General features: G+C 45.0%; 1 protein-coding gene, 1 long non-coding RNA gene and 1 pseudogene across 2 annotated transcripts; 1 reads left to right on the top strand and 2 right to left on the bottom strand.

Moving 5' to 3' along the window:
• Positions 1 to 5,491: 5,491 nt before the first annotated feature.
• Positions 5,492 to 6,639, bottom strand: LOC110507081 (annotated as a pseudogene).
• A 434-nt stretch (positions 6,640 to 7,073) lies between these two features.
• On the bottom strand, positions 7,074 to 11,293 carry LOC110507182 (thiamine transporter 2-like). The gene is made up of 5 exons (XM_021587080.2): positions 10,988 to 11,293; positions 9,025 to 9,844; positions 7,764 to 7,956; positions 7,479 to 7,620; positions 7,074 to 7,308 (listed from the first exon to the last, which is right to left on the bottom strand). Exons 1-5 carry the CDS (start codon positions 11,135 to 11,137, stop codon positions 7,117 to 7,119), a joined length of 1,497 nt encoding a protein of 498 aa, XP_021442755.2. The 5' UTR covers positions 11,138 to 11,293; the 3' UTR covers positions 7,074 to 7,116.
• A 73-nt stretch (positions 11,294 to 11,366) lies between these two features.
• Positions 11,367 to 22,494, top strand: LOC118936442. The gene is made up of 4 exons (XR_005039978.1): positions 11,367 to 11,634; positions 11,903 to 11,975; positions 21,688 to 21,799; positions 22,135 to 22,494. It is a non-coding gene; the product is annotated as an uncharacterized LOC118936442 (long non-coding RNA).
• The last annotated feature ends 442 nt before the right edge of the window (positions 22,495 to 22,936 follow it).

Here is a 22,936-nt window from a genome sequence, read left to right as displayed (position 1 = left end):
TTCTGTCAAGACGTGCTTTAAGTGGTCCGTTTCCGCCCAGGGAGCTTTTGATCTCCTCAAGAATCGTTTTACATCCGCTCCTATCCTTGTTACACCTGACGTCTCTAGACAGTTCGTTGTCGAGGTTGACGCGTCAGAGGTGGGCGTGGGAGCCATTCTTTCTCAGCGCTCCCTCTCTGACGACAAGGTCCACCCATGCGCGTATTTTTCTCATCGCCTGTCGCCGTCGGAACGTAACTATGATGTGGGAAACCGCGAACTGCTCGCCATCCGGTTAGCCCTAGGCGAATGGCGACAGTGGTTGGAGGGGGCGACCGTTCCTTTTGTCGTTTGGACTGACCATAGGAACCTTGAGTACATCCGTTCTGCCAAACGACTTAATGCGCGTCAGGCGCGTTGGGCGCTGTTTTTCGCTCGTTTCGAGTTCGTGATTTCTTATCGTCCGGGCTCTAAGAACACCAAGCCTGATGCTTTATCTCGTCTCTTCAGTTCTTCAGTAGCCTCCGCTGACCCCGAGGGGATTCTCCCTGAGGGGCGTGTTGTCGGGTTGACTGTCTGGGGAATTGAGAGGCAGGTAAAGCAAGCGCTCACTCACACTCCGTCGCCGCGCGCTTGTCCTAGGAACCTTCTTTTCGTTCCCGTTCCTACTCGTCTGGCCGTTCTTCAGTGGGCTCACTCTGCCAAGTTAGCCGGCCACCCTGGCGTTCGGGGTACGCTTGCTTCCATTCGCCAGCGTTTTTGGTGGCCCACCCGGGAGCATGACACGCGTCGTTTCGTGGCTGCTTGTTCGGTCTGCGCGCAGACTAAGTCCGGTAACTCCCCTCCTGCCGGCCGTCTCAGGCCGCTTCCCATTCCCTCTCGACCGTGGTCTCACATCGCCTTAGATTTTGTCACCGGACTGCCTTCGTCAGCGGGGAAGACTGTTATTCTTACGGTTGTCGATAGGTTCTCTAAGGCGGCTCATTTCATTCCCCTTGCTAAGCTTCCTTCTGCTAAAGAGACGGCACAAATCATCATCGAGAATGTTTTCAGAATTCATGGCCTTCCGTCAGACGTCGTTTCGGACAGAGGTCCGCAATTCACGTCTCAATTTTGGAGGGAGTTTTGCCGTTTGATTGGGGCTTCCGTCAGTCTCTCTTCCGGCTTTCACCCCCAGTCTAACGGTCAAGCAGAACGGGCCAATCAGACTATTGGTCGCATCTTACGCAGTCTTTCTTTTCGCAACCCTGCGTCTTGGTCAGAACAGCTCCCCTGGGCAGAATACGCCCACAACTCGCTTCCTTCGTCTGCGACCGGGCTATCTCCTTTTCAGAGTAGCCTCGGGTACCAGCCTCCGCTGTTCTCATCTCAGTTCGCCGAGTCCAGCGTCCCCTCCGCTCAGGCTTTTGTCCAACGCTGCGAGCGCACCTGGAAGAGGGTCAGGTCTGCACTTTGCCGTTATAGGACGCAGACTGTGAGGGCTGCTAATAAGCGTAGAACTAAGAGTCCTAGATATTGTCGCGGTCAGAGAGTTTGGCTCTCCACTCAGAACCTTCCCCTTAAGACGGCTTCTCGCAAGTTGACCCCGCGGTTCATTGGTCCGTTCCGTATTTCTCGGGTCATTAATCCTGTCGCAGTTCGACTTCTTCTTCCGCGATACCTTCGTCGCGTCCACCCGGTCTTCCATGTCTCCTGTATTAAGCCCGTTCTTCGCGCCCCCGCTCGTCTTCCCCCCCCCCCCCCATCCTTGTCGAGGGCGCACCCATCTACAGGGTCCGTAGGATTTTGGACATGCGTCCTCGGGGCCGTGGTCACCAGTACCTCGTAGATTGGGAGGGGTACGGTCCTGAGGAGAGGAGTTGGGTTCCCTCTCGGGACGTGCTGGACCGTGCGCTGATCGAGGATTTCCTCCGTTGCCGCCAGGTTTCCTCCTCGAGTGCGCCAGGAGGCGCTCGGTGAGTGGGGGGGTACTGTCATGTATTGTCATGTTGTGTCTTTCTGTCCTTTCCTTTCACCCTGTCTCCCTCTGCTGGTCGTACTAGGTTACCGTTTCTGTCCCTCTTTCCCCCAGCTGTTCCTTGTCTTCTCTGACTACCTCATTCACCCCTTTTCCCACCTGTTCCCTTTTTCCCTCTGATTAGGTCCCTATATCTCTCTCTGTTTCTGCTCCTGTCTTTGTCGGATTCTTGTTTGTGTGTCTCATGCCTGAACCAGACTATCATCGTGTTTGCTGCAACCTTGTCCTGTCCTGTCGGAATCTACCTGTCCATCTGAGCCCACGTGTGTTCATCATTAAAGAAACTCTGTTTGTTAATTCGCTTTTGGGTCCTCATTCACGCACCTGACAAAAGGGGGCAAATCATTTTTCAAGGCACTGTAGGCTATTTATATTAGCATACAAACGTATGAATTTGACCTTATTTCTTTAAGGTATTCTTTTAGTTGTACTGCTAAAATTGATGTAAAGAAGCAACATTTTATATCATTGTGTGAATGTGTCTAAATACCATGTAAGGTTTTAAGTACTGCGTTACAACTAACTCCCCACTAGCCTGTAATTATCTAAATCTTGTGAGAAAATAGAACAATAATTATTGTCATCAACTATACAAACGGAGAGAGGATATTATTTTAGGATCTAATTTTTGTCAATAAAAAAAAAAAAATTGATGGATTTAAACTAACTTCTTAGGCTTGTAGAGACACTAACCAAGCATTAACACAGTGGGTAACATTCAATTATCATACTGTTACAACTGACCCCGTGTTACTTTGTTCCCTTGTGTCCTCATAGATATAGTGCTGTTCAAAATCTCAAGAGTGCGGGAATGGCATTATATTGATATTTCAGTACTGTAGTAGCTTACCTGTTCCACTGTCAGGTTTTTGTCTGAACCTGTCAGGTAAGGTATGAGAAAAGGTTCTAAGGGTTTCACAGTACTGAAGAACCCATAGATACACAACAGAGTGGTGGCATAGCCCCATCCTGTCCTCCACTGCTTTACAGCCTCCATTCTCACAGATCCACAGAGATTGTCACCACACAACTTCAAAACTTTCACCTGCTGAGGTTTTCCTGCTGTACCTGTCCAGATGAGACAGATTTAGCTGTGTTATCTGTCCAGGGTTATCGGCTCCCTACTACAATACTGTAGTAGTAGCATACTAACCTCAGGTTGTTTGTGTAATTGCTGAGCTCCATCTGTCAATCAACAACTTTCTCAAAGGGCACTACTTCTGGTCCACTGACACACATTCCTTCTAGAGTTCATAAATAAATGAAATTAATAAATCATACCTGCATATCAGCTGTACACCTCTTTTTTTGTTTAATTACAGAGTAGTTGGAGTAGGCTAAATCATGCTTATGCAACATGTACCCACTGGACAAAACTTCTTGAATCAATGTCGTTTTCATGTTATTTCAACCACAAAAATCTATGTCATCAAATAAAATTTTATTGGTCGCATACACAAAGTCAGCAACAAACGAAACGTCCTCTCACTGTCAACTGTGTTTATTTTCAGCACACTTAACACTCAAAATCAAAAGTAACAGTCAGTATCTGTTGTGGCCACCAGCTGCATTAAGTACTGCATTGCATCTCACCTCATAGACTGCACCAGATTTGCCAGTTCTTGCTGTGAGATGTTACACTACTCTTCCACCAAGGCACCTGCAAGTTCCCGGATATTTCACACCACCCCAGACCATGACGGATTCTACACCTCCAAATTGATCCTGCTCCAGAGTACAGGCCTCGGTGTAACGCTCAATCCTTTGATGATAAACGCGAATCCGACCATCACCCCTGGTGAGACAAAACCGCGACTTGTCAGTGAAGAGCACTTTTTGCCAGTCCTGTCTGGTCCAGAGACGGTGAGTTTGTGCCCATAGGCGACTTTGCTGCCGGTGATGTCTGGTGAAGACCTGCCTTACAACAGGCCTACAAGCCCACAGTCCAGCCTCTCTCAGCCTATTGCGGACCGTCTGAGCCCTGATGGAGGGATTGTGCGTTCCTGGTGTAACTCGGGCAGTTGTTGTTGCCATCCTGTACCTGTCCCGCAGGTGTGATGTTCGGATGTACTGATCCTGTGCGGGTGTTGTTACACGTGGTCTGCCACTGTGAGGATGATCAGCTGTCCGTCCTGTCTCCCTGTAGCGCTGTCTTAGGCGTCTCACAGTACAGACATTGCAATTTATTGCCCTGGCCACATCTGCAGTCCTCATGCCTCCTTGCAGCATGCCTAAGGCACGTTCACACAGATGAGCAGGGACACTGGGCATCTTTCTTTTGTTGTTTTTCAGAGTCAGTAGAAAGGCCTCTTTGGTGCCCTAAGTTTTCATAACTGTGACCTTAATTGCCTAAGGTCTGTAAGCTGTTAGTGTCTTAGCGACCGTTCCACAGATGCATGTTCATGAATTGTTTATGGTTCATTGAACAAGCATGGGAAAGTGTTTAAAACCTTTACAACCCTTTTGTGTTTAAACCCTTTACAACCCTTTTCTGTGAAGTTATTTGGATTTTTTCGAATTATCTTTAAAAGAGAGGATCCTGAAAAAGGGCCGTTTCTTTTTTTGCTGAGTTTATTTAGCATATGGTATTGCGGGTATAGTGAAATTCTTGTGTTCCTAGCTCCAATGTCAGAGTCCGTAGTATAAATATAAATATAGATGATGGGATATATAGACATTATGGACATAATATGTATATACTATGTAGTATTTCTGTAGAATACTTAGGATAGAATACTATATTTACAGCAATAGTTAATAGGGTAGGCCTTGACTAGAATACAGTATATACATAAAAAAACAGTATTAAAGTAACCAATGTCCCATGGCTATGTACATAGGGCAGCACCCTCTAAGGTGCAGGGTTGGTAGTGGGCTAGTGACAGTGACTAAAGTTCAGGGCAGGGTACTGAGCGGAGGCAGGCTGGTGGCATTGAGATAGAAGCTGTTCTTCAGTCTCTTGGTCCCAACTTTGATCCACCTCCACTGACCTCACCTTCTGGATGGTAGTGGGTGATCAAGCTGTGGCTGAGGTCCTTCATAATCTTCTTGGCCTTCCTGTGACACCCAGTGCTGTAGATGTCCTAATAATCATCCAAGTTTGCCACCTACATTTTTCTAATAGCAGTAATTCACAAACTCACATTGCAAATATGATAAGGCCCCCAGGCCAGAGAAAGAGCCCAGGAACAACTCTCCCCACTAGGCCCAGTCCACTTGGATGAAACACATTCCATTGGCCGTCGCTGCACCTGTATGTCACACACATGATGTGATAAACTTACCATTAAGTACATATTAGTAGTGTGACTGCAGATTGACTGTTGATGATGATTGATTATTAATGCCAGACAAACATCTACAAATACCCAATTGTCATGTGTACTCCAATAGTTGGTGCTTCAATACTCACCAAACCGGCAGGACACAGCTTCCACCCCACCGTTGTAGGTTGTAACTTTCTGGGATGGCTGTATGTGCTCCCACAACATTGCCTCATTGTAGCCACAGGGAGCCAGTACCCACCACACTGACCAGTACAGCAGTGCCCTGGTGGAGTAGCACTGGAGAAAGTCTCTCCAACAGCAGCAGGAAAACTTGGCTGCAGCTCCTAGCCCTCACTGGCCCCTCAGTGGACACATCACCTGCACACCTGTCCCCTCCTTCTGGGGTCTGTGGTGGTTCACTTAGACTCTGATGGAAGAACATGCTTCTATGTGGCATGGGCAGGAAGAGGGAAGTCACCAGGGCAATGGAGATCATCACCAGATTAAGTACCAAGATGTTATTCTTGTAAGACATGAGGCTGAAACAGACCAGCAGCTGTCCCAGCACAGAGCCCACTGTGTAGCCTGGCAGCTGTACACTACGGCAGAAGGATGTAGCCTTGCTGTAGTGTTTCATGTCCACTATGCTGTAGATGTATGAGAAGTAGGCCACCTCACAGGCCGACTTCACGCCATGGAAGAACTGCATCGCCTTAAAGGCTGCCACCACCTGCACCAATAGCATCATCGCCCAGGTTAGGAAGAAGTTGATGCACTGAAACACCACTACGGGCTTGTAGCGCTACCAATCGGTGAGCAGGAAGACTGGCACCATCACAGCTAGGTAGGAGTAGGTCCACACAGGGTAGATCTCGTTGGTCACCTGGGTTAGAGTGCAACACTGCTGTCTGTTTGGGAGGTTGCAACATTCAGATAGAAAATTAATTGATTGATTGTAGCGACCTTAATCCAACATCTAGTGAGCGATGCCGCGACCTCATCAAAAGGTTCAGATCTCTTGCCGTAAAGGCTAAGGTGTTGGGCTGACAGCCACAAGTTCACAAGTTCAAACCCTGGTCCAGATTACTTCCTGACCTCAGTTGCTGCCATCAAAAAATGTGTGGGCAAGTGTGAGCATTTTCTCCTTTGATTGACCTTTTCTTTATCAGGCTGGTAAGTAATACAGTGGTCAATAACATGGTTATATTAAAGATAGTATAAGAGCATGAATACAATGCATTGAAATGTTTGTCCTGAAGCCTACTGTACCTGTTCCACCATCAGGTTTTTGTTTGGACCAGTCAGGTAAGGGTAGATGAAGGGTACAAGAGGTTTCACAGTACCGCAGAACCCATAGATGCACAGCAGAGTGGTGGGCTAGCCCTATCCTGCCCTCCACCGCTTCACAGCCTCCATCCTCACAGATCCACAAACAGCGATAGCCACTATTATCACCCACACACATTTTTATACTTTATACAAAAATCAGGTTTATTGCTTTACCTGCTCAGGTTAGTCTGCAGGTCACCTTTACATGACCCACACTACCCTTAATCCAGCCGGAGTCTAGTCCCCATACGGAAGTCACCTTGGTTTGTTTGTGTAATCACTGAGCTCAGTCTGTCAATCAACAACCTGCTCAATAAATGTATGCAATAACTAAAACATTAGATAAGCATGGCCATGTTAAATTTGCACTATCAATTGAAATCCCTTCTCTTTTGAATGACTTAAAGAGAAGTTGGGACAAAACAATGCGTACGCAACATTTTGTTTTATTTTTATTATAAATACAAGTATGTAACACCATGCCATTACATTTTAGGGTGAACCCCTGAAGACGCCTTGCCCCCCTCAGTCTCTGATAGACGACTGCCTGTGGTCAGAACAGAACTGGTCTGAGGAGGGCATCTCCACTTTGGGATCTTCTTTCTGCTCCTGGTCCATTGCCTGTTTAGGGCGGCAGTGGTGTGCACAGGCTGTGTACATCCCTCTGATCAGGAAAAGCACAGATATTGCGGCATAGTAGCTGCCATAGATGATGAACTGGAGAAAGGGAAATTAAACTTTGGTTTTATTAGAGGGGCCAAGAACAGTAACAATGCAGTAATAATTTGCCACCAGGTGTCAACCTCTCTTCACTTTTGATAACTTGTGCAGTGATCAGTTAAAGGATGGGACAATGGCCTGTCTAGCTCTGCATTGTGCAACCATACCTGTGTGATAATGTCTAACCCCAGTGCAGTTTCATCAACAACGATGGCTGTGAGAATGGTCTGCAGCAAGAGGGCGACAAAAGTGTTGACTCCGAACGTTAGAGCAAAGCATGCCATGGAAAGGTTGGATGCAATCTGGAATCTGGAATGACAAAACAGATAACACTATGTACTGAATATTTTCATTATGCATTTCTGATGAATGTCTATGGGACATGCATGGAAGGTATATGAAATAAATATAGCAGAGTTCATTGAAGTATGGCCTACAGAGTATTCACTTACGTAGTGATGGTAATCAGCAGCATGTAGGAGGCCTTGAAGATGACGTAGCCAGCATAGCTTGCCCAAATGTTGCTGGTGAGCCCAATCAGAAACACTGCCCCTGCCCCCACCGCAGAGAACACCCCCAGTGACAGCTCCCCCCAGACATCCCAGGTCACCTTTACATGACCCACACAGAAGGCTGCGGCTGCACCTATAGGACAGGGATGGGATAACAGTGGATGATTTCCTTTTTACATCCTGAGTAAATACTTTTAAACTGTTTAAATACTTGTAAACTGCATCCTTCCTCCCTTCCTTGAAGCAATCACTGATCCAACGCTGTTGGCTGGATTAAAGCATAGGATTCAGTACATGGCTTTCATCAATCAATCAATCAATCAATCAAATGCGTTTACAAAGCACTTTTTACATCAGCAATTGTTACAAAGTGCTTATACATAAACCCAGCCTCAAACCCCCAAAGACCAAGCAATGCAGATGTAGAAGCATGGTGGCTGGGAAAAACTCCCAAAAAGGCCGGAACCTAGGAAGAAACCTAGAGAGGAACCAGGCTCTAGGGGTGGCTACTCGTCTTCTGGCTGTGCCGGGTGGAGATTATAAGAGAACGATCCAGTCATATCAGATCAGTCATTACCCCAAGCAAGGATGGATGCTTCGAATTGGAACAGGACCCTCATCGTATTCCTAGGGGGAGAAGTGTTCCTACCATAATTTATCAAGACAGTATAATGTCTCTATCCCTGAACACATAGGATAGAGGACAGGGGTTTGATTTAATTAAAGGGATACTTCAGGATTTTGACAATGAGGCCCTTGATCTACTGAGAGAGTCAGATTGACTTGTTCCGATACGTCACTATCTCTCAAACCCGAGCTATCAGCAATAATCAGAGAAATCGTTACCCAAGTTATCACCTTAATTGAAGCAATTACTCTTCTCTGCGTGCAGAGCCCAACTTGGACCAAAGCGAAGATGACCATGGAACTACTTTGCCTTAAGCCCATCGAAACACATTACCCATTTAATTGTGAGACCAATATTCAGCTGCGTTCTGGAATTTTATTAGTATATTTTTATTGAGTAATAAAATAAATATTAGCATTGCAACATTTTACCTGAAAAACCCCAAGGCACAGCTACTCCACTGAACACACACACACACACACACACACACACACACACACACACACACACACACACACACACACACACACACACACACACACACGCACACACACAGTTCTGAGATTGTCTTACCTACTACTGCGCAGATGGCCTCGACCCCTCCATTGTAGACAGAGGAGGTGCTGGAAGGCTCTATGTGGTCCCACATCAGCTGGATGTAGTTGAACACCTGGCCGTAGCCAGCTGTGGCTAGAGCCCACCACAGAGACCAGTAGACCAGCTTCCTAGAGGAGTAGGACTCTCTGAAGCTGCTCCAGAGCAGCCTGCCAGCATAGACCACATTATGCAGGCTACACCAGCCAGTACTACTCCCAGCACCCTGGGTCCTACCCGACCCAGCACCATCCTCTACGGCCTCTTCTGCATCCTGGACCTCCTCCACTGCACTCGCTTCCTCCTCCACCTGGCCCTTGGTTCTCAGGCCCAGGGCAGCCTTCTCCCCCCTGAAGAACATCCCCTGCTGGGGCATGGGTAGCCAGATGGAGATGAGGAACGCAATGCTGAGAATCCCCAGGGAGATAGCATTGAGGTAGAAGTAGTCCAGCCCTGCCAGGGAGACCAGCATCTGGCCTATGGTGGCCCCTAGGGTGGAGCCTGTCAGCATGGCACTGCGGAGGTAGCCGGTGGCCCGCTGGTACCTCTCCGGAGGGATCACACTGTAGATGTAGGAGAAGTAGGCCACCTCCGTGGAGGTCACCACGGCATAGTTGAACTGCAGGAAGGTCATGGCGGTCAGGCCGGGGGCGAAGCAGAGCAGGACATAGTTGGTGACCAGGAAGAGGCCCTGGACCACGATCACCGGCTTGTACCTCAGGAAGTCTGTCAGCAGGAAGACGGGGAAGAGGACGACGAGGTAGGAGTACGTCCAGATGGGGAACAGGTAGTTGGTCACCTGAGGAGGCACAGGGAGAGGAGTTATTCATTTATCACTAGATCTATTCAATATGCACAGGGATACTGAATAGTCCCACCGGTCGTCTATGTGAAGCAAAAAAACTACATAGCCCACTGTATACAGTAACCTGAGGATACACAGTATATACAAAAGTATGTGGACACCTACATGTGGACACCCAAATTAGTGACTTTCAACGTGGCACTATCATAATAGGATGTCACCTTTCCAACAAGTCAGTTCGTCAAATTTCTGCCCTGCTAGAGCTGCCCCGGTCACCTGTAAGTGCTGTTATTGTGAAATGTTTCGGAGCAGCAGCGGCTCCTCCGTGAGGTGGTAGGCCACGCAGGCACACAGAATGGGAACGCCGGGCGCTGAAGCGTGTAGCGCATAAAAATCGTCTGTCCTCAGGTTGCAACACTTACTACTGAGTTCCGAACGGCCTCTAGAAGCAACGTCAGCACGATAACTGTTAGTCGGGAGCTTCATGAAATGGGTTTCCATGTCAGAGCAGCCTAAGATCCCCGTGCACAATGCCAAGCATCGGCTGGAGTGGTGTAAAGCTTGGCGCCATTGGACTTCACCATCTGGCAGTCCGACGGACACATTTAGGTTTGGAGGTTACCAGGAAAACGCTACCTGCCTGAATGCATAGTGCCAACTGTAAAGTTTGGTGGAGGAAGAATAATGCACAAAGTGAGGTCCATACATAAATGGTTTGTCGAGATCGGTGTGGAAGAACTTGACTGGCCTGCACAGAGCAATGACCTCGACCTCATCAAACACATTTGGGATGAATTGGAATTCCGATTGCGAGCCAGGCCTAATCGCCCATCATCAGTGCACAACCTCACTAATGCTCTTGTGGCTGAATGGAAGCAAGTCCCTGCAGCAATGTTCCAACATCTAGAAGAGTGGAGGCTGTTATAGCAGCAAATGGGGGAACAACTTCATATTAATACCCATGATTTTGGAATGAGATGTTTGATGAGTAGGTGTCCACATACCTTTGGTAATGTAGTGTATTTCATTTTCATTTTTATAGTGTGCATCATTTACTTTCTTATCACAAACTTGTTAACAAATCCATTCAAAACTGTTCATGTGTAGCATACAGCTCTCTGCTGCTGGTTACTTTACCACTTCCTCTGAGATGTTCTTGTATGGTCCAATAAGGTAGGGTGTTAGGAAGGGCTCAGCTGGTCTGCAGTTGGCGAAGAACCCATAGAGCGACAAAACGGCTGTGGGAAACACCCAGCCAGTGGACTTCAGCTTGGCCCAGGAACCCATGCTGGTAGGCTACCCCTTATGTCCCCCTCACACGCACTACCTCTGGGTCTGAGTCCTGTGTACAAATGGGATCTGTTGACAGTAGGCAGCAGTAGATCACTTGGCCAAGTCCTTGTCGGGGAAATTTATGAATTTAGTCTGTCTATGAACTACATATGCATAACTGAGAATGCAAGTTTATATGAGGGAGACTTTGAGCTATTGGGAAATAGTCCCACTGATGGTAAAATGAAAGCTTACGTCAGCCTCAGTTATCATGAGTTTTACTAGTCTCTATTGTTGACTTTATGTAGACGTTTTGTGCACAGTTATGGAACAAGTTCTGTCTTTTTTGAACAGGTTAGTTGTGGGTGAGTTGTGTGTTTCAGTCCATCTGCACATGCATCCTGGCCGAGCTCCAGCTAGTCTGTCGCCGTAACAACGCTTTGTTTACAAGGGATTCTGCTGGAGGAGTGAAATTAAACTCAAACGATTCTTTCTCAGATATTATCCACCAGGTAATGAATATGCTGTTGATGATGCTAAAATACTTGATAATTAAGATACTAACACAGACACTTTAACAGTAGTGCTGTTCTGACCTAGAGCTAACTGGCTAGGCTAGCCCAGAGCCATAACCTTAGGTCTCTGTGCTAGCCAGACCAGTTAGCTGTAACAGCAATTTAATGCATGGCGCACAAGTTGAAGTTACAAGTAGGCCTAAAGCAACTTGTATCTCACAATTGGTCTGGTTTCGAATATTGAATTGATGCCTTTTGTTCACAGGTATCATCCTGGAATATGAAAAAGGAGGAGCTCTGAAGACTAAATTCATTGATTAGTTGGATTTGTCTCCAGTGTGAGTAGACAATAGTACAATTCATGTTTATGAATGAGATGCTGTTTTAGTGATCATGATATGTACAGGGCTGTCAACTTTTGAAGAAAGCTTGGAGTGATATTTGCTATGTGAATTTCATTGCCCTCTGGCACAACTCCTAGAGGGGGGACTGGGGGTCTTCCATCAGGAAAATTGTACTGTTTCATGGCTCATTTCCTGCAATTCTACGTATTTTGACATAGCTTAGGCCTATGACCAAATAAAAAAATAAAAAACACTGGCCAGCTGTATACAGGATGCTTTGAACATTGCTTGAACACTCAAACTTTGACGACTTTGGGGGGGGATGACATTTTTTAGGTGGTTTGACACTTCATTCATTCAGCGATGAAGATGAGATAGAAACAGTGGGAAGTTTGGAAGCACGGATTGATCCCTGTTCTCAGGTAGAAAGTTGTATGCAACACTTGCCGGGGAGTGTTACCACTAGGGCTGTTACGGTGATCGTATTGCCGCCACACCGGCAGTCACGAGTCATGACGGCAGCCAAATTCCATGTGACCGTTTAGTCATGGTAATAGGCTTCTCCAATCTCTGATGCTGCTGACGGTCATTAGTAGCCTACCAAACTTGCTAACTGTCTGGTACTCAGCACTCTATTGTCCCTGTAATCACCATTTCATCAATGCAAATGTTATCGAAAATCTAATCACACTTCATGAGCTCATGTTGCGCAACATTTCTATAGGCTATGCAGTTTTTATTTTATTTATTTCACCTTTATTTAACCAGGTAGGCAAGTTGAGAACAAGTTCTCATTTACAATTGCGACCTGGACAAGATAAAGGAAAGAATGAATGGGGCCATGTATCGTGAGATTTTGAGTGAAAACCTCCTTCCATCAGCAAGGGCATTGAAGATGAAACGTGGCTGGGTCTTTCGGCACGACAATGGTCCCAAACACACCGCCCGGGCAACGAAGGAGTGGCTTCGTAAGAAGCATTTCAAGGTCCTGGAGTGGCCTAGCCAGTCTCCAGATCTCAACCCCATAGAAAATCTTTGGAGGTAGTTGAAAGTCCGTGTTGCCCAGCAACAGCCCCAAAACATCACTGCTCTAGAGGAGATCTGCATGGAGGAATGGGCCAAAATACCAGCAACAGTGTGTGAAAACCTTGTGAAGACTTACAGAAAACGTTTGACCTCTGTCATTGCCAACAAAGGGTATATAACAAAGTATTGAGATAAACTTTTGTTATTGACCAAATACTTATTTTCAACCATAATTTGCAAATAAATTCATTAAACATCCTACAATGTGATTTTCTTGATTTTTTTTTCTCATTTTGTCTGTCATAGTTGAAGTGTACCTATGATGAAAATTACAGGCCTCTCTCATCTTTTTAAGTGGGAGAACGTGCACAATTGGTGGCTGACTAAATACTTTTTTGCCCCACTGTAGGTGGCCATATATGGATGTTACATTTTACTATATGGGTTGGTTATGTAGGATTCTTCTAACCCATCACTTTCTACTACATATAATTAATAATACAATTAAATTATATCTTTACATTAAAAACCAAAGTCTATCGGAATTCCAGTCATTCCAATAAATGTTATACCCCTTGATCTTCAAGAATAGGACTTGGAAATATGGAAGTATAGATTAGCCAAGTATAGATTAGATTTATTAGCCAGCACAACTGTCTGGTTTATGATTGTGTTGTCATGGAGGACTGACTGGGCTCATTGATTCGAGTTGAAAAATAAATTATGCGCTCATGGAATGGCATTCTTTGCCAAGAGTGTGCATAGCTTTCATCAAGGCAAAGGGTGGCTACTTTGAAGAATCTAAAATCTAAAATATATTTTGATTTGTTGGCTACTACGTGATTCCTTATGTGTCATTTCATAGTTTTGATGTCTTCACTAATATTATTATACAATGTAGAAAATAGTAAAAAATAAAAGCAACCCTTGAATGAGTAGGTGTGTCCAAACTTTTGACTGGTACTGTATGTGTAATGTATAGGTCCAAAAAATAGATGTAGCAACTACAGATTGCCCCTTTAAGTCTATCAAAAGTGTGTAAGTTTGAGCATGTGTTCATTAGACCTATGGATTTATTTATTTTATCAGAATGAATTAGATTGAGCAATAAAAGCCTCACTTTTATTCCACAGGCTGGGATCTGCACTATGCAGCTGTTGCAAGAGCATATTTTTCACTGGCTGTCCACTGGTTTCAAAAACAATGATTGATAGGCAGCTTAAACTTCTTTAATTCAACCATTGATGGGTTCAAATACACATTTAGATTTGTGAACAGACATTCACAACAACCACAATCTGTAAGGAGCAAATAGCTAAATGAGAGAGTAGCAGTGTTATTCACATCAACACGCTAACATTATGTAGATATCAATAATAAGTGATATCTGTATCGCCATAGACTACAACACTACTGTCATTCTTACCTCCAAGCGTTTATTCAAGTTGGATAATCGTTGGAGGTTGACAGTGTTGGGGTTCGTTTCCTCGTTCCTTGTCAATCATTGACTCATTGGTGAAAATAGCATTATGACAATATCTTTAATTAAATCATTCAAAAGCCTTTATTAATGCAATTGCAGACAGAAGTTGACAACAGGAACATAACGCATGTTTCTGAGTAAGTTCTGCAAAATATAAAAGGTCCCAAGTTATTTTATTAACCCTGAAGTCCAGGCCTTGTGATGTCACTGCATACGTCATTACTAATCATTATTAATAAATGTCCACTCCCCAAAGTTGATTTATTGTGGAATGTCTGACTAGTCTCTTATTTCCTACACTCCTATGCAAAGTTCTCAGTCACACAGTTCTCAGAGGGGTCTCTTTATAAGAGGCAGAGAGACTAGAAAACAACTGTGGAACAATACCAAACCTCTATAATTAATATATATATATTGTTAATCTGTAGTCTAGGACCCTATAAATGTAAGGAGGGCGGGGTCTTATAACCCCTCCCCTTCTATTAATACAACATAAGCATAATCAATTATTATAATAAATCAAACATTTGGTACAGCCACTATCATGACCCCTAGGTGAACCCCTGACAACAGCAGTCACACCATTGGTAGATAGCTTGGACTGTAGCCTACAAAAGCATATTCCTGCTCTTTTCCTGCGATCCATCAAACACATTTGGTGTGTCATCATAGTGGTCTCTGACTTGTGGTCAGACTCGCTCAGGTGAAACAAACTTACATTTGCGCCTTTTTTCAATGCTGATTTGAATGTCATTGAGAAAACAGAGAAGTGTCAAAGATTTTTTTTCGCAAACATCCTTTATGAATTTAGAAGTAATCCTCGAAGTAATCATCTAGTTTTTCAAAAGTATCGATAATCTGATTATAATATTTCTGCTGGTAACGTAACGGATTACAGTTACCGTTTTTTGTAATCCCTTACATGTAACATGTAATCCGTTACTCCCCCAACCTGAGTATATGTAAAGACAAGATTAAATAAAGAATAGTCTGATGGGTGATGGGCTGCCACGCCCATTGCCTAAAGTCAGCACAACCTGCCCCGGGACGTCTTCCTTGGGGCTCTGAGTACCAGGACCTCCGGGAGGTGTTCAGCAAGACCCGTGCCACTTTGCTTCCCGCCGCACCGACCTTATGACTGCAGGATTGACCTTCTCCCTATCATGACTCCGCCCCGAGGTTGACTGTACTCTCTGTCGGGACCAGAGACCAAGGCGATGGAGACCTACATTGGGGACTCCCTTGCTGCAGGATTCATCCATCCTTCTTCTTCTCCCGTCCGCGCAGGGTTCTTCTTTGTGGAGAAGAAGGACAAGACCTGCGCCCGTGGACCTGCGCCCGTGGATCGACTACCGGGGTCTCAATGACATAACGATTAAGATCCGCTACTCACTACCACTCATCTCCTCGGCCTTCGAGCCGCTCCAGGGGGCCATCGTGTTTTCCAAGCTGGATCTACGGAACGCCTACCACCTGGTGCAGATACGGGAAGGGGACGAGTGGAAGACCGCCTTCAACATGGCCAGTGGTCACTACGAGTATCTGTTCATGCCATTTGGCCTTACCAACGCCCCTGCTGTGTTCCAGGCTCTGGTCAATGATGTTCTACCTAGATGATATCCTCATCTTCTCCCGTTCCACTCAAGAACATGTGCTTCATGACAGATTCTCCAACGCCTCCGGGAGGCTGTTTAAAAAACATGTTTTTATTTTAATTTTAATTGAATATCCAAAAACATACAATATACTTGCAGTGAAGCCGCTCAACAACTACATCATACCAGTCATCCAACAGACTCTCATTCAGAGCGACACACAGAAGCATCCAGGGTCAACGCCCTGCTCAAGGGCACGTCGACAGATCTCCCACAAGGCCCAAAAAAACATGACCCCCCCACAGTTCCCCATAGCTGTCCCTCAACCATCCGAGACCCCTCCCACTGTCACCCTCCCCAAGAAAAAAGAAAGAAAAGAAATAAAATAATAAAAAATACGATGAATTCCATTCCCCACCCCCATTCCCCATTCCCATGCACCAACAACCAAGAAAATGAACTCATGAGTGAAAGAAACAGAAAAAAACAATGCAAAAAAACAAAGAAAATCAAGGACAACTAAAATCATAACAGCAAGGCCAACTGTATATGTTTAAGTTAGTGGTTCAACGGATCTGATTATTTTAGGATCAGCAACAACAAAAAAGAAGGGAGACAAATATAATTTTGCTTTCCATTTATTACTTAAAGACCACTTAAAGCAAGGAACTGTTCAATGTTTAAATAATATCTAAAAATATTCAATAATCAATTGTTAAATTAAAGTGCAATATGAGGCATGATACCTTCTTCCTTTGAACAACAGTGAATGAAAAAATAGCCTATGTCCGTATAAAAAAAGAAAGAAAGCAAAGCAGACCTGAGCTTCTAACTTTAAATTCTATTTAAAAAAGAGGAGGATGTCTACGTTGTCTGGGGAGAGGGTCGACCTCTTTGCAGTCACTATGTCCCCTGCCATGGAGAACACCCTCTCACTTCGTACTGAAGTGCCAGGCACAGCCAGGTAGCATCTTTCCGTTATGGCAATGTGAGGGTATTTACACTCATTGTTTTTCCACCATGTTAGTGGATCACCATCCACTGGAATGCTGCTTGCTGCCTTGTAGGATTCCACATCCTCTTTGATGGTGTTGGCAAACGTCTTGTCTGTGTTCTTGCTCACAAAGGTCTCCCCGAAAAGCTCCTTCATGGCCAAATTATGTTGTGGAGGAGATGCCTCTGAGTCTGCTCTTGTCGGCTCTGTGGCTTGACCTTGCAGAAAAAAATGACTTGATCTATTAATAAACTAACTAATGATTTATTTTCAAATTTCATAGAACTATAATTGTGGCAATAATATTTAATAAAAGCCATTCTTTTTTATTCCAAATCAAAAATGGATGATTCTAAGATTAGACTGCAGAATATTTATTATGTAAGTAATTCACTCTTATTTTTGATTTCTTATTTTTTACCTCTACAGTGGCCACAATCTCAGTGGTGAGATCACTGTATGTCCTCCGCGTAGGGCAGGGTCTAGGTGAGACAGGGACTTGAACCTGTGCAGTAGATTTATGAAGGTAGTCCTGTACATTAGGAGGGTATCTGGGGTTCAGGTCCTCTCTAATGGCAGCCTTGACATCTCTAGTGATGGTCCTGTCTTCCTCACTTGGTGCCATGGATTGTAGAATCCTTGTTTTCAGAGGTAGGATCATGGACACAGAGGGTGCTGCTTCAGTGCTCAATAGGGTTGTAACCGTTTTGAGGGGTTTGAGCACCTGGAGGACCTCCTCTGCCACTTTCACTTCATCATCAGACAAGGTGACGATGTCTTAATGTTTTTCCAGGGTCTTGTCTGTCAGTGCAGAGTATACAGCTGCCTGCTGCTTAAGGTAGCTAGGCTGGGTAGCCTAGTGGTTAGAGCATTGGACGAGTAACCGCAAGGTTGCAAGTTCAAATCCCCGAGCTGACAAGGTACAAATTTGTTGTTCTGCTCCTGAACAGGCAGTTAACCCACTAGACCGTCATTGAAAATAAGAATTTGTTCTTAACTGACTTGCCTAGTTAAATAAACAGCTCTCCAACATGTCATAAGTAGAGTTGTGACATGGTGTATGAGTTTGTGGGTCGGTAGACATCCTCCTCTTTTTTAAATAGAATTTAAAGCTAGGACCATGCCCCAGGAATACCTGACATGATGACTCCTTGCCCCCAGTCCACCTGACTGTGCTGCTGCTCCAGTTTCAACTGTTCTGCCTTATTATTATTCGACCATGCTGGTCATTTATGAACATTTGAACATCTTGACCATGTTCTGTTATAATCTCCACCCGGCACAGCCAGAAGAGGACTGGCCACCCCACATAGCCTGGTTCCTCTCTAGGTTTCTTCCTAGGTTTTGGCCTTTCTAGGGAGTTTTTCCTAGCCACCGTGCTTCTACACCTGCATTGCTTGCTGTTTGGGGTTTTAGGCTGGGTTTCTGTACAGCACTTTGAGATATCAGCTGATGTACGAAGGGCTATATAAATACATTTGATTTGATTTGATTTGATAGCTGTGGCATTTCTTGCTTGGTCTTAACCTGAGCAGCTGTTGTGCTTCGGTGGAGAAAAGAAAACCACCTTCCTGATCCTCCCATCTGGTTCACTGAGATTCCCCTTTGAGATGCTAAATTGATCACATGTGCAAAGCAAGCTATCTGTGGCCCCAGTCCAGCTTCTATCGCTGCATTTACTTGGTTCTTGGCATTATCTGGGGTGGTATTGCTATTAGGCCTCTCTAGCTCCCACTCTGCTACTGCTCCTAGCAGTACTTGCGCCAGATGTGTGCCTGTGTGACTCTTATAGAGGGGTCGTGTCTGTAGCACCGGACTTCTCCCACATCTCTGTGGTGTAGTGAGCAGTCACAGTCACGTAGCTTTCCGTTGCCCTGGAGGTCCACCCAAATGTGGTGAGGGCAACAGAGGATGCCTTGGATAATTCGTCGACAATGTTCATAAAGATCAGTCACGATCTTCATACTGAAGTGGGTGCGCCAGGGGATTTCATAGCGTGGCTCAAGCACTTTCACCATAGTTTTAAACCCTTTGTTTTCTACTACAGACTATGGCCTCATGTCTGCAGCGATAAACATCACAATAGATTTGGTGATGGCTTGAGCCCGGTCTGATTCTGCAGCAAATGGCTGCTTAAATGTCGCGGTGAGATGGCTGAGTTGGCTCCCATCACTGACACACAGGGTGATGACGCTTTAAATGTGTGGCCATGCTCAATGTATTCCATGATAATACGTCTTGTGGCACAATTGTCTTGTGGCATTGTCTTGTGGCACAATGCCTACACACCGTAATGGTCATCATATTTGACAGGGAAGCCAAAATGCTCCAATACATGAGACTTAAGTGAAGCGGGAGGCTTTTCCAGTTCTTCAGCTCCAGTGCAGTATTATCTAACAATTCACAACAATGCTCACAAATCTAAAGGTAAAATAATGGAATTAAGAAATATATAAATATTAGGACGAGCAATGTTGGAGTGGCATTGACTAAAATACAGTAGAATGGTATACAGTATATACATATGAGATGAGTAAAGCTGTATGTAAACATTATTTAAAGTGACTAGTGTTCCATTATTAAAGTGGCCAGTGATTCCATGTCTTTGTATATGGGGCAGCAGCCTCTAAGGTGCAGGGTTGAGTAACCGGGTGGTAGCAGGCTAGTGATGCCCATTTAACAGTCTGATAGCCTTGAGATAGAAGATGTTTGTCAGTCTCTCAGTCCCAGCTTGGATGCACCTATACTGACCTTGCCTTCTGGATGGTAGTGGGGAGAACAGGCCGTGACTTGGGTGGTTGATGTCCAGGATGATCTTTTTGACATTCCGGTGACATTGGGTGTTGTAGGTGTCCTGGAGGGCAGGCAGTGTGCCCCTGGTGATGCGTTGGGCAAACCGCACCACCCTCTGGAGAGCCCTGCTGTTGCGCCTTCTTGTGTGAGTGGACCCTTTCAGATTGTCAGTGATGTGTACACCGAGGAACTTGAAGCAGTAGTGTTCTTGCTGACATGCACAGTAATTACCCTATTCATTACCCAGTAATTACCCAGTAATTACCCTAGTAATTACCCTATTATTTAGCCCATTGTTAAGAATGATAATTGTTCCACTGATAATAAAATATCCTGAAGACAAGGTGACATAAAGCTGCTCCTACACCCTAACCAAATTATTTGTATATTTATTTTTCCACTCTAGAATCAAATATGCCCTTTTGGGTTCACAATCTGTTTGACAAAATCATTTTTAAAGTTACAAAAGGTCACCCTACCAAACTTTCCTGCTAAAACATACTGTGTGTCTGACTGTCTGCTGTCTTTTTGTTGTCACAGCCTAAATGCCAAATACCAAACGAGGGGACAAATGCAAGTATGGATTAGATCGACTTTAGTACATACTGTCAAAAGGCTGCATTCTGCAATAGATTCATGGACGGGAGTAACATCAACCACATCTTGTTGACAACAGTTTACATAAAACTGTGCTACCATGCTTCTCTTTTTACAGTTTTATAAACTCAGCGGAGAACGTTCTCTTTCTCCATTCAGCTCCACTCCAATCTTGAGGGGCGTTTCTTTAAAACATGCATCCAATCCCCTTGATCCCTCACATAACTAGACCAATCATACGCTTCAATGTGACGTGGTTCACAGTACTGCGGCTAGACAGGGCAATGATAGATAATCTGCTCGTGATGTTAAATTGTAGGCGCTGATGCTCCGATTTCAAAACGATTTGGAGCACAGTTGAAAAGTTAATGCGATGACTATACAATAGACTAATTAGAGAAATGTAAAAAGTAATGTTCAATGCATGAGATATAAGAAGAGGGTCAAATGCGTGTCTCACGGCCAATGCGTTAGAGTTGGCAGCTCTGTATGTATGCAAGTTATTATATTAGTGCTAGTGTTGTATGATGATGATGGTGAAACAGGTAGAAAAACACACCCACTAGTTCTTCACAGCTTCGTCACTGATCCTGCAATACAGTATGACGTCTATTCCCCTATTTTCAATGACCGTGATGTATCACTCTGACACATATCTATCCAGACAGGACAGACACCAAGGAGTTAATATCAGAGATCAGGGAATCGGAGCCACTGATCAAAGTATCACGCATCAAACAAGTCAAACTCTTGATCCTCAGACTGCAGGAGAAACTGGGTCAGCAGGACAACTGCAGGTTCTACCTCTCCAAGGTCAAACAGTTTCCATCTTTATGAGCTACCCATTTATTTTCATTAGGCTCTCTTCTTAATGATAATGTCATTGCCTGCCACATTATCAGCCACCCTTGTGTGCAAGTGCACACTGGGAAAACGGTGAAGAATTGGGATGCAGCCATAGACAGCCATTAACGGGTATGACCACACTGCCAGTGCATTCTGTAAACAGTACAGCCATCCTGTAATTCCTCATTTAAACCCTAGGTGGCAGCAGGGGGTGGGAATTGTAGAATTCAGGACTCTTCCTCAGCACATCAAAGCCAGACGTATTATGTATGGGTATTACACTGTCAAATGTATAGATGTAAATTGGATTAATGCAGTCAAGTAAACCGCCTCAGAGTAAAAATAAATGTCCTCCTCCCTTCTCCCTTGCAGGCGCTGCAGTCACACTGTGTGACTGAAGTTTTATAACTGGGGGCTGTGACAGGACATGTAAAATATGGGACACGGCGTCAGGCGAGGGACTGCACACACTGGAGGGCCACAGGTACGTGGTGTACGCCATTGCCTTCAACAACCCCTAGGGGTAACCACCTTCCTGTTAATCTACCCCGGGTATAAAAACACCAGGACCTGTGTTCATTAAGCGTCTCAGAGTGGAAGTGCTGATCTAGCATCAGGTCCCCCCCTGTCCATATAATCTGATTAATTATGATATAAAAGGCTAAACTGATCCTAGATCAGTACTCCGACTGAGACTCTTAGGTCCCAGAGAGCTTTATCCCTATCCTATGTTCCTCCGTTGGGAAAGAGTTGTTGGTGGTCAAAAGAAAGTATTTTTCCTATCTCAAATCTTACCTTAATTTCTCCTCTTTAATCCAGGGCCAATATTTCCACTGGGTCCTTTGATAAGACCTGCAGGATGTGGAGAGCCGAGATGGGCAAATGTTTTCACACCTTCCGAGGACACACTGTGGAAATAGTAGGAGGGACTTTCTGAGAGATTGGACTTGTCTTTCAGTATAAATAGGATTGCAGTGAGCTTTGAATCTGATTTTCTATGTGAATGGCAGCTAATACAGTTTTCGGTGCCGACCAGGTATGTTTGGCGTTTAACCAACCTTGGTGGCCATGGGTAGCATGGACACTACGGACAAGCTATGGGACGTCCAGACTGGAGAGGAGGTGGCTGCACTGACAGAAATGGTCTCTCTCTCTCTCTCTCTCTCTCTCTCTCTCTCTCTCTCTCTCTCTCTCTCTCTCTCTCTCTGTCTCTCTCTCTCTCTCTCTCTCTCTGTCTCTCTCTCTGTCTCTCTCTCTCTCTCTCTCTGTCTGTCTGTCTCTCTCTCTCTCTCTCTCTCTCTCTCTCTCTCTCTCTCTCTCTCTCTCTCTGAAGCTGTGACTGTAATGCATTCATTAGGTAATCCATCTATCTACATACTCAACTACAGGACATGCAGCTTCCTGCTGCACGTGGGCAAACTGTGTGGCTATGTGTCCCAGAGAGGGGATTCTGTGTGCTCCTCTCTATGCCTCCTCTCTACCTCTTCTCTACATCTCCTACTTCAATTATTCCTACATTAGTCATGCTGGTGAATATGGTGACTCAAGCACAAAAAGGAAAATGTGTTCCTCGAACTGAATTGGATGAAATTGTGCAATTTAGCTTTTTCAAAGGAGAAAG

Source organism: Oncorhynchus mykiss, chromosome 27 (genome assembly GCF_013265735.2).
Source record: "Oncorhynchus mykiss isolate Arlee chromosome 27, USDA_OmykA_1.1, whole genome shotgun sequence".
Lineage (NCBI taxonomy): Eukaryota > Metazoa > Chordata > Actinopteri > Salmoniformes > Salmonidae > Oncorhynchus > Oncorhynchus mykiss.
Note: the sequence above shows the minus strand (reverse complement) of the source record. Positions and strands in the feature narration are given on the sequence as shown.

Excerpts from the sequence above, each read along its gene's own strand:
- LOC110507182 (XM_021587080.2), bottom strand. The coding sequence starts at position 11,137 with ATGGGTTCCTGGGCCAAGCTGAAGTCCACTGGCTGGGTGTTTCCCACA. Across the intron at positions 7,957-9,024 it reads GGCCATCTGCGCAGTAGTAG|GTGCAGCCGCAGCCTTCTGT; the intron begins GTAAGACAATCT and ends CCTGTCCTATAG. Across the intron at positions 7,309-7,478 it reads GGTTAGACATTATCACACAG|TTCATCATCTATGGCAGCTA; the intron begins GTATGGTTGCAC and ends CCCTTTCTCCAG.